Source organism: Mustelus asterias, chromosome 5 (assembly GCF_964213995.1).
Source record: "Mustelus asterias chromosome 5, sMusAst1.hap1.1, whole genome shotgun sequence".
Classification (NCBI taxonomy): domain Eukaryota; kingdom Metazoa; phylum Chordata; class Chondrichthyes; order Carcharhiniformes; family Triakidae; genus Mustelus; species Mustelus asterias.
The window spans coordinates 78,720,964-78,733,172 of NC_135805.1; the positions used below are offsets into that span (position 1 = coordinate 78,720,964).

Here is a 12,209-nt window from a genome sequence, read left to right on the forward strand (position 1 = left end):
GATTAATAAATTTAAACATGAATAATCAACACTAACACTCATTCGGTGATTTGATTAGTCGTGTTCACAGATGCGCGTTTTAATTTTTGTGCCTGTCTGTAAAATGGCATTGCTAAAAGCAGATCTGCTCTGTTGGAAACATCAGTTTGTACCCTATAATGCTAGTGACTTACTAATAATAACAATAAAGCCAAGGTATGTGTGGCATCATGGAGGGGAAGGGAGTGAAGATAAAATATGACAACTACCTCCTGACAAAGGTCTTCTATCTACAGCAGTTAACTTATCTTTGGGTACTGATAAATCCGGTGTACATTTCCAGACCAAAACTTTAGATTGCCAGCATTTCCTTTTTCTTTGCAGCATTTTGCAATTGTAATTGCAAAGTTTATACCATTACCACCCTCTGGTGGTATGAGTAAAAATATACCAGATGCTGAACTGCTGTGAATTGTTAATGTCAACTTGAACTTTCCACTGGTGTATCCAATACCTGGTGTGTTAAGTAAAGCTTTCAGCCTTTTTAATAAAAATATTATTTTCTTCAAGGGATGTCAGTAAGAATAGCATGGAATGACCTAATAGGTTACTGAGTCAATTAAGCAGTGTGGAACTGGGGTCACATGTAGGCCTACCTGACCAGATGGGAGGTTATATTCCTTCTCTGAAAAACATTCATGAACCAGTGTTGTGATATATTTTTCATCCAAATCCATAAGTTACCAGTTTTACTAAATTATTTTCATAATTTGCCACTGGCAGGAATATGAACGCAACTCTGGGCTGTTAATCTGGCATGAAACCAGTAAATTGCCATGCCCTCAAGTACAAATTGTTATTCCTCCTCATAGCAAAACTATCCAGATGCAAACACAAAACTAATTGAAAGTGATCATGACCACTTAATATGCTTAGCCAGATCATTAACCTGACTTGAGTTATACTGCTACTTTTACATTGATGTGGACCAGAAAGTGAACCAGCAACTACTTTGCACCAACTCAATGTTCATCCATATACTACAAGAATGCCACTGAGACAATAACCTCGAGAGAGTAAAAACACCCTAGTCCATTCTTAGATATCCCTTATCGAGTAGTTTTATAAGCACTGGAAGAGACTTAGGGCTAAGTAACTGATTGAACTCTTCAGTCATAGAACTATACATAGATCTGATGGATCAGATTATACTATACCCAGGCCTGAGGCGCAAATATACAAATTCGTCAACATGATGTCCCTAATCTTATGTGAAACCAACACTGAAAATTTACAAGTTTTATCAATAAATTGAAATTAATTCAGTAAGTAAGAATTGATGGTAAATCAGGAAATGATTGTACCCTTTAAACAACTTTATTCAAAAAGTACACTGTGGTAGAACAAATTAGTCATTACGTGCATAATGTGCAAGGCATTTCTATTAAGAATTGACACTGGTGGCTAACGTGTGTTACAATCCGAGTTGATGTCATAACTGGACGGGAAAAACCTAGAATGGAACCCTGGTTCAGAAGACCATAACGTTTACTTTTTTTACGAAAATGTGGAACAGTCACAGAACTGCCAATTAGTTTTAACAAGGAAATACAGTAATTAAGCATGAAAAGTTTGATTATGATACAATACTCTTTTACCCCCACCTTAGCTTCACAATTTTGCAGCCACTCAACCAATTTTCCATGGATTGCTCCTCAAATCCACTCCCCCCTTCGCCCGATGATTGTCACAGGGTTTCCAAACTCCACTTTCAAAAAGTCACACTTCAAAATCTTCTTTCAAACAGTGCTTTCCATCAGCTGTTATTATTAAGAATTCACTCCAGGTTTTCCCAACTATCCTGCCAAACAACGCTTCCACTACACTTCTAACAAGGAATCCAGCACTAGGATTTCCAGCTCTCAGGTTTCCTTTATCTTAAAGGCTTTTACACAATCTCCAAGAGACAGCCACCCATTTCCAAAATTTCAAATATCCCACAAACGGTAATAAGTTCTCACAAATCTCAGCACTCCTGCAGCTATCTTTCTGGCCTTTCATATTTCAATGCCTTTTCAACTCTCTGACTTTGCTGAACTGCCTGTTCTAATCCTTTTCCTCTGTTCCTTTAACTTCAGACTTCTTGGAAACTTCTCTTCATTTCTCAAGTTTCCTTAATGAGCTGTTCTTTAGATTTCTCCTGCACGTGTTTTCTTAAATGTTACTCTATGGTACGGTTTTTCTTCCAGCAAAGCTGAAAGATGTTCCCTTTCTAGCCTTCCATAATCAACTACAATAAATCCACCTAAAACAAAATGCATAAAGCCTTCCTGTCCTAAAGGTGCCCCTGGTTATGAAGGGGTGACTCTTTACTTCTTTCAGCTTATTTACATTTCATGCCATAACCCCCTCCAAAGTACAATAGTTTGAACTGACCAAACCCCCATACATACAAACACCTTTGTCTAGCAAACATCTTTGCCAAGCATTGATCTAACTAAATTAAACCCACTTAAATCTATACCTTATGTCTAATATTTAACAATACAAATATAGCTCATCTAAAACTATCTCTGCTTTCCTGACAGCTGCCATCACCAAAATGCATCCTTACATTGGAGTGGCTGTGATTTCAGATATCTCAGCCTGAACTCTGCAATCCTTCCCCGAAATTCCATCACATCTCTTCAATTTCAACACCCTCCCTAATACTCATTTCTTAAACCAAGTCTTTGGCTACCCCTTCTAAAATCTTTTTCTTCATCTTAGCATCCATTTTTCTTAGATTCTGAAAATCTGTTGGAACACTAAAAGCACTTCGTGAATACAAATTGTATTGGTGCTACTTTTGAGTTGGCACTGTTTCAAATCAGAATCTGCGTCTTGACATTTATACTGATAAATCCAGTTTTCTTACCCCGGTGGCAAATTTATAGACGTATGAAATTGGTCATCAACCTTCAAAGTCCAACTTGATATCTATGATAACTATCTTGTACAAACTGCAAATCCAATGCAAATCAGGAATACAAGTATTCAGAGTTCAGAGGCCGCAGAAAATTATCAACAGTCTACAGTCATTTACAGTGTAAAAATGTTTTAAAGTTCAGCTTTTCTACAGATGGTCTATGTCTGGATGAAATACAGCTCAGATGCTGGTAGAGCAAAACAATTACTCAATTCAACATTGCAAGTGGTTATGTTGAGTTAATGGATTTTTGTTTACTCAAATTCCTTTGGGATTTCAGACTAGGTTGATTGACAGGGTCATAGGATGTGGTTTATGTGCAGAGAAACAGGCTTTTGCAAAAAAGGAGTTGATGTTTGGCCGTTCTGATTGAAGTTAGGAGAGTTTTGCAGGCTTCTGGAAGCTCTAAATCTCTCTGAAAATGCCATGGTTGTCTACACTTATTTTAGCAAGTATATTTATGATTGCTAACTATATTCAAAGTAAATTTGAAGCTGTATAATGTCGCTTATTTGAAACTGAAATAGTGATAAGTTATAAATTAGAGTTGTTTCTTTTCATGTTTAAAGACAGTATAATTGTTAAGAGTTAAGTTGCTTCCCTTTGTTACAGAGTTATATTTATACTGTGTTAAGAATAAAGCTCCCAGCACCAAATAAAGTGTTTCTTAAGGAACACCACTATCTACCACTGCCTAGTGCAAAGAATACTACTATGACTTGCCACTTTCTGTCCTTTAGCCAATTTTTACAATCTAATTGGTCACTGACTCTGCTATACCATTAGGCTTGACTTTGTCAGTCAGTCTTTTAAGTGGGACTTTGTCAGGACTCCCCCAAAGGAACCGATAATTCCTCTTTGCTTACGCCATGGCACACCTTGGCCAGAATCAACTTGTCAGCCAACCAGCGCCATTTTCTCTTATAGTATAAATTGTCGTCGTTATTTGAAATTTGGCATTCTTGTTTTTGTCCTGAAGAGTACAAGACGAAAAGTTTCAGTAACATGCCTCTCTTTTCAGCAATATTCAAGTTCTGTGCTACCAGCCACTTATAGTATATTCTGTTTCTACATTCTTGCTTGGTTACAATGGTAAATTTGTTTTTGGAAATAAATAAGTTGTTTCCCACAAAGGAAGATATTTTGTAACTTACAATTTTGTGCAATTTTCTGGATGTTTGAACTTATAGTTTGAGCAAGCAGATATGCTTCTGAAGATAGATCCGGTTCTCCCAAGAAACTGCCATCATTTTTTCCAAAAGACATGGCTGGTTCGCAGTTTAAATAAAATCCAGCGAAAGATTCAGTTGACCAGCATCAGGTGTTCAAATGATCTTCACGTGTGGATTATTTCTGGTACTGGAAGACAAGTCAAAATAACATCCATCTATTAACTTAAAATTACAGAAAAGATTCAATAGGGTACAGAAGATCTCAAAACCGGGGGTCATAAATATGATAAACTCAACAAACAATTCAGAAGCTACTTCATTACCCGGAGAATGGTGAAAATGAAGAAAACACATTCTAAACATTTCTTCCATAATTCATCTACATGTATTTTGATCTGTCCCACACCCTTAGGCATTAACCTACGCTGTGTGATAACATTCACTTCAATTGTAGGTTGAAATGCCATTCCATAAACTCGACCACATAATCTAGGTCAACCTTTCAATAAAGTACTAAGTTAGTGTTGCACTGGTCAGAGGAAAGATTTTTGAATGAGACTTTATACTGAGACCCCACCTAACCATTTGCGGTCCTGTGGAAGAAACAGAAAAAAACTAGAGAGCTCTTCTAGCATCCTTGCCAATACATATTCCTCAATCAGCATCACTAAAAACCAACAATCTTTACCTCAGTATAGTTTGTAAGACCTCACTTTGTGGAAATTGGATGCCATGCTTATTCCCATATTATAATAGTGACGACACTTCAGAAACACTTCAGTGGATGTAAAGTGCTGTGGGATATCTTGAAGTCATGAAAGGTGCTATACAAACGCAAGAAATAAATGGAAGAGCAAATGAAAATAACGATTGTGTACTTAATAAAAGACTTGCTGCAAAACAGATAAGCCAATGTTGCAGAATGCAAACTTCTTACCGAAATCAGTCCAGGTATCCCAGAAAATATCAGAAACTTGCCAAATTGAGAATTAGATTGAAAATCGGTCATACCATTAAAACATCTGTAATCCCCAACCTTTGGCTGACACACAGCTGTTCTATTTCCTTTAAATTTATCAACTGCATTGCTTCCTGACAGTATTTCAGACTGACAAATCAGGCTAGGATCTACACCAGTCACTGGCACAGAAAATAGAACAAAGTGCACAGGCTGGACTTCAATGTCTGCTGGCTACTGATACGTCATCTGAAGGTTCCTCTCTGCATAAAAGTAGATTGCTTTCATCAGAGGCAATACAAATATACCTCTGGAAAATTTAAGTTAAACTAAATTAATATAACAAGGAATAAATTAGCAAGGAATAAATTAGCAAGATTGGTGGCATAGTGGACAGTGAAGAAGGTTATCTAGGATTGCAACGGGATCTTGATCAATTGGTTCAATGGGCTGACGAATGGCAGATGGAGTTTAATTAGATAAATGCGAGGTGATACAATTTGGTCGATTGAACCAGGGCAGGACTTACTCAGTTAATGGTAGGGCATTGGGGAGAGTTATAGAACAAAGAGATCGAGGGGTACAGGTTCATAGTTCCTTGAAAGTGGAGTCACAGGTGGACAGAGTGGTGAAGGCGGCATTCGGCATGCTTAGTTTCGTTTGTCAGAACATTGAATACAAGAGTTCGGATGTCTTATTGAAGTTGTACAAGACATTGGTAAGGCCACACTTGGAATACTGTGTACAGTTCTGGTCACCTTATTATAAAAAGGATATTATTAAACTAGAAAGAGTGCAGAAAGATTTACTAGGATGCTACCGGGACTTGATGGTTTGAGTTATAAAGGAGAGACTGGATAGACTGGGACTTTTTTCCATGGAGCGTAGGAGGCTTAGGGGTGATCTTATAGAGGTCTATAAAATAATGAGGGGCATAGATCAGCTAGATAGTCAATATCTTTTCTCAAAGATAGGGGAGTCTAAAACTAGACGGTATAGGTTTAAGGTGAGAGGGGAGAGATACAAAAGGGTCCAGAGGGGCAATTTTTTCACACACAGGGTGGTGAGTGTCTGGAACAAGCTGCCAGAGGTAGTAGTAGAAGATGCAGGTACAATTTTGTCTTTTAAAAAGCATTTAGACAGTTACATGGGTAAGATTGGTATAGAGGGAATGGGCCAAACGCAGTCAATTGGGACTAGCTTAGGGGTTTAAAAAAAAGGGCGGCATTGACAAGTTGGGCTGAAGAGCCTGTTTCCATGGGTAAACCTCCTTGACTCTATTAAACAATTAATAGATGCATTGAAGTGGATCAATGTTTCTGTCACAAACTAAGTTGCTGCAATTGTTTGTCATGATTATTCCAAAGGTTAAAACGTCACCTGGCTCAGCCATGTTCATCGGATGGATGACAGCTGTACGTATAGCCAAAAACCTTCTGTAAGGTGAATTGATCACAAAGTCATGGCCTCAGTGTCCAGAACTCCACTGCAAGAAAACCTACAAGCAAGATGAAGGCAGGGATACTGGAGGCTGACTGTATGGAAGGGCATTGGAGGCAAACAGAAATGAAAAGATCAGCTGGCCGAGAAGAGGGCCAAGTGAAAACAGAGGCCAGTAAATCATGCACTCTCTCAGCCTACTGTCTTCCCCTAACGCAAATGCAGCAAAGACTGCCATGTCAGAGTGAGGCTCCTGAGCCATTCCAGGTGACACTTAACAGAGTTGACCACCATGGTGCAAAGCAGGTTGTCAACAGACAAGTGGCAAGATAAGCACACAGATTTATTCATTCATTTCATTTTTGCAAAACTGTAGCTTCGTGAAAATTTTCCAACTCATATTAAATTAAATCTAGAAAACTCAGCTATTATCACATTATAGTTTCACCTTTACTTTGTCTTTCACTGTGGTAAGGCTTTTCTTTTGCATTTCTTCAAAAAACTCAGTTTTAAGGAACAAGTTTCAAAAAAGAGGAAGCTGATGTATTTCCTTCTGCAGTTATCAAACCCCTCAAACGACAACAGCTGCTACAAAACATGCGAGTGTGTGTGTGTGTTCACGGAAAGGCCATGATAAGCCGAAGGTTGTATGTTAGACCAAATATAAATATGAATTGTATAATCAACTGTGAAATTTGGAGTTCAATGTAAGCATTTTTTCCTTCACTGTTTCGCATGGTGGTCAATTTCACCTGAAATTCCACAGTTGGGAAAAATATATATTCACATGCTGCTGAAAAAGACAACCAACCAGCAACAAGTTTGCATTTTAGATTTTCTCAAACGCCTCCACATACTATATAGTCATTCCCTTCCCCCACAAAAACATTTCCTACTCAAACTTTACTTCAAAGTATAAAAAGCTGTGTTAAATTTGTGTGCTAAAATGCTTCAAATTAGTTTGCCTCACACCAGGGTATTGTCCATCAGAATGCAACATTATACTGTTATGCACAGATATCCTAAGCCGCTCCTAGTCCTCCTGGAAAATAATCCTTTCATATATACTTTCATGCTTGAAGAATTCACCCAAAGACCTTTGCTATTTAATACAGAAATTTTTTTTAAAATTTCTGGCAATTCTTTCCTGGTAGTCACTCAAATGCCTGCAAAAAAATAATTTTCTGACTAAATGTTTTTGCAGCCTCTTTCAACAACTCATTTAACTGACTTTTTAAATCAGAATGTCTGATGGCCAGTCTTCAACCTGAAACGTTGATACAATTTCTCTCTCCACAGCTGCTGCCTGACCTGCTGAGTATTTCCAGCAAATTATGATTTTATTTCCAATTTCCAGCGTCTGCAGTATTTTGCTTAGAGAAAGATGGATTTTAAAAATGGATAGTAACATGCAAACAAAAAAGTGGAAACAGACAAAACTAAATTATTAATTTCATTCTCAGATTATATACCAAAGATTACAAACAGAAAGGAAATTAATCTCTGAAAACTTCCACAAAATGCATTACAGTTCACGACCGGTGCCTGTACTCCAATATACAATACACAGAGCCACCTGTGGACATATCCATTGACGATGGCAGCAGACAAAATGCAGCACCTGTAAGGGTGGTGACGACAATAAATTTAGAAAGGCAGAAGATTTATATTGATTGGATGCTGAATTTATAATGTTGCATTGTGTTGTGATATATGTCCCTATATAGAGCCATCAGCATTTCAAACTATTGCAAACACATAAATGCAGTTTAATCAAATAAAATAATTAGTGCCAGTTCCACAAACTATTTAAAGATTATTTAGTTGTGGAATTGAATCCTTGACTTCCCTTGAAAAAAAAGACAAGACTTTTGCAAGGTTTTTCACAGTCTCACTCTCCAAGCTCTCTACCAAAGACTAGCACATGTCTCAACACCTACAACCTTTACAAGATTTCACAATGCACGCCCACCTTTAACTCATTGCATGCACACAGTCCAGATTACTCTCATTACCTGCCAGTTTAAGAATGCCATTTGAAGAAGCTATTTTATAGGTCAATAAGATGTCCATTTAAAAAATGGATAACATATGCAAATTAACTACGAACACATCTATGATAAGTTGCCAACTGAAACTGATGTCATGTTTTGAAACAAGGGATCAGTGAACTTTTATGTGATTGCGTAAATAGAGAATTAAGTTCAAAGCATGTCAAATTCAGTTATGTCAATTTCAGTTAGTCAGCAGGCTGATCACAAAGAAACAATACTTGTAATATGTAATCTTGACATCATTATGACAATAAGTAATGCATAATTGTTATAAAATAAACCAAAAGCCTTAGCAAACCTTCAAAACTAAAACAAGTGCCTTATTCACTAAGTAAAAATATACCAATCTCAATTGTCACAATTGACAGGAACTGGAGCTTACAGCACTGTAACTTCTAGCATTCAGTTATCAGTTGTCATGCATCTTCTATTGAATAGATGGGGCTGAGACACAGTTTTTGTAAGCATTATATAAACAGAAATAAATCTAAAGAAAACATTTAACATAAGGAATGAGATTCAATGTTGCAAAATAACCAAGAGTTTCATCCAAGGTGACACCGGAGCGAGGTGACTTATTGCAAGCTGTGCCCAGTGTGATGTTACTGTACCTTTAAGAGGTTTTTTTTAAGTCATGGTCACAGCTTTGGGTGATGTCATTGCTGGAAGGGAAAAAACTGTGGGAGGTCAGGTAACTGAAGTTTTTCAGCTTTCAGTTTTGTTTTGGCTGTAGTGTTAGAGGCAGTCTTAGAAGCAAGCTGGAAAAGAAGCATCTTTCTCTCTGTTTTGCTTTGAAAATTTTACCAGTTAGCTGAAAGGATGGCTTTTTGCCATGCTGCAGTAATTAATCTGTGTTTTGAGGAGCTGATACGACTACAGACTGCTCTGAGTTTTCAAGATCATTTGAAATCAGAATTCAACCCAAGGAATAGATTCCAGTATAATGTGAGCTTTAGCCTGTGCAGTGATAAATCTGTTTAAAGGGTTTTGTTCATTGGATTTTGGTTTTAATTAGAACACAGATATTAATTAAGAGTTATACATTATGGTGGTTGGTTAGTTTCTTGTTTGTAATTGATAAAAGTTCTTGCTAATTTTCTTACTATAATTTTAACTATATCCTTAAATAAACTTTGTTTGATAAAAGCTCCCTAATGGGGCACTTGAATTATAGCGGAAGTTAAGCATCTCTCATGCTTAACCTAGCCAAATTCAAGATGCAAAGCTTATGATTCAGACGGGCTTTATAAAACACTTTGGAGTTTCTGACCTGAGCCATAACACCAGCATATCTTCTATCTTTTACTCTTAGTTTATGCTTCTAAAACTTCATTCTTACTCTTTTACACCCTAGCTATGACTAACACATTCTACACTCTCTCCTTTCCTTCTCTATGAATGGTATGCTTTGTCTGTATAGCGCGCAAGAAACAATACTTTTCTCTGTATACTAATACATGTGACAATAATAAATCAAATCAAGACACAAACTTCACTGTATTTAGATCAGTGTTCCCTCACTGGATATAACATTGTTGCAATTGAATTCTGGTTTAAGGCATCTTATTATTGAAAATTTCAGTTCAAAGTACCAAGTTACTGTCCAGAATTTAATAAAACAGAACGACAAAATAATGCTCTACTACTTCTGTCCACTTTCCTCCTCTCCCCCACAGAATATATTCATTTATTTTCTTAATAATGTTTTCCTCTCCCAAAAAGAAATACTTGCATTTGTACAGCACCTTTCCTGATTTCAGAATATCTAAAAGCATGCTTGAAGTGCAATCACTATTGTCATGCAGGAAAACAATTTGCACACAAGCACCCACAAACAATAATGCAATAATAACCAAAGAATCTGTGTTTGACATGTTGAGATAAACATTGATCTGGATTTGAGGGAGAACTCCCCTGCTGCTCCTAAAGACAACGTCAAGGGAGTTTTGTAAGGTCGATCTAACAGGAAAGACAAGGGCCTCTGTGTAGGTCTTATCTGAAAGCAAACACTTTCAACAGTAATACAGCATTCCTCCAATACTGCACTGGAGTGTCAGCCTTGACTTTTGTGTTAAAGCTCTGGAGTGAAATGTAAAATCTCAGCCATCTGACTCACAGGTGAAAGTTCTACCAGCCACAAGTGACACAAAGGTGTTAACTTCTCCGAGATACCTTCCATATCCACCTGTCTCCTACAATCCTTCGGCTCGCTAAAGAAACCACCCCGACTGGAAAGTTTGGCAACAGGCAGGGATGTGAAAGACGTCGCAGTTCCCGGTTTGGGATGTGTTCCCTGCCAGTAACTTCCTGATCACTGAAATCCCAGCCTCTCTCACACACACAGCCGCCCAGTGAGAGGTGCAGGAGAGTGGGTCAGGAATTGGGGGGAGCTGCCACCCGGGCTCGGGTCAGGGAACTGGGCAGGTGGAGAGTCAAAGCTGGGAGTGCCCAGCTGCTGTGTCAGGAAGGATGAGGGAGACACCCATTCAACATCTCCCCTTGGATGGATCTGGCCTTGCCCTGGCTGGGCAGCTTTGTGCAGATCACGGGGATGGGGGGCTTGGGGAGTGCGGGGGGGGGGGGGGGGGTGGTGCTCGATGTCGGGGCTCCTGCTCACCCGGGTCTCCAGTTCAGTGTCGGCCGCTCCCAGCTATAGCCGGGGCCCGGGACTCAGCGCCGGGCGGATCCCGTCCCACCCCACCCCACCAGGGGCCTAAGCCAGCAGCGGCGGAACGAGCGCAGGAGGGAAAGCGCGGAGCCCGCGGCGGCTGATACCTGCTCCGGCCGGACCCTCAGCCCCCGCTCCCTGGTTGCTCCGTCTCGCCCTCTGACCCCCCCAAACCCCGCCCCCCCGCTCGCCCTCTGACCCCGCGAGGCCCCGCCCTGCCCGTTACCTGGCCGCCGCCTTACGTCACCGCGTCAGCGTGCACAGGTTGCCACTGGTGTGAGAATGATACGACAGCAGCAAGAACAGGAGCAGCAGCAGCGTCTGTACCTCAAACTCCTGCACACCTTTGGAGCAAAATAAAGACTTGCATTTATGTAGGACAGAGCTTTTCACAACCACTGAATGTTTCAAAATGCATGACAGCCAATGGAGTATTTCTGGCTGGTACAGTGGCATGGTGGCAAGCACTGCTGCCTCACAGCACCAGGACCTGGCTTCGATTCCAGCCTTGGGCCACTGTGTGGAGTTTGCACATTCTACCCGTGTCTAAGTGGGTTTCCTCTGGGTGCTCCAGTTTCCTCCCGCAGTCCAAAGACGTGCGAGTTAGGTGGATTGGCCATGCTAAATTGCTCATTTGGGTCAGGGACATTAGCAGGATAAAATACATGGGGTTACGAGTATAGGGCCTGGGTGGGATCGTTGTCGATGCAGACCTGATGGGCTAATGACCTCCTTCTACACTGTAGGGATTCTAGGATACACTGTTGTCATGCAGCAGCTATTTTTTTCACACAGCAAACTCCCACAAACAGCAACGCGATGGAATCTTTCTTTTGTGGTGTTGATTGAGGGATGAATATTGGCCAGGGCATCAGGGATATCTTCCCCGCAATTCAAAATGCTGCTATAAGCTTTTTATAGATCCATCAGAGGCAAGCACTGCGCCATAACACCTCCCTACTATGCCACC

General features: G+C 39.7%; 1 protein-coding gene across 7 annotated transcripts in view; it reads right to left on the reverse strand.

The window, feature by feature from the left end:
• The window catches only part of LOC144493627 (syntaxin-7-like), a 42,864-nt gene extending 31,432 nt beyond the window's left edge, over positions 1-11,432 (reverse strand). The window contains exons 1-3 of one of the 7 annotated variants that reach the window (XM_078212871.1): positions 11,347-11,432; positions 4,808-4,943; positions 4,102-4,306 (exon numbers count right to left, since the gene is read on the reverse strand). In XM_078212871.1, coding sequence (XP_078068997.1) covers positions 4,102-4,213 — 112 coding nt within the window. In that variant the 5' untranslated portion in view covers positions 4,214-4,306; positions 4,808-4,943; positions 11,347-11,432. Of the gene's footprint in view, positions 1-4,101; positions 4,307-4,807; positions 4,944-6,457; positions 6,577-10,687 lie in introns of those variants that run through there. The other 6 variants (XM_078212877.1, XM_078212873.1, XM_078212874.1 and 3 more) reach the window with 6 other exon arrangements.
• Between the last annotated feature and the right edge of the window lie 777 nt (positions 11,433-12,209).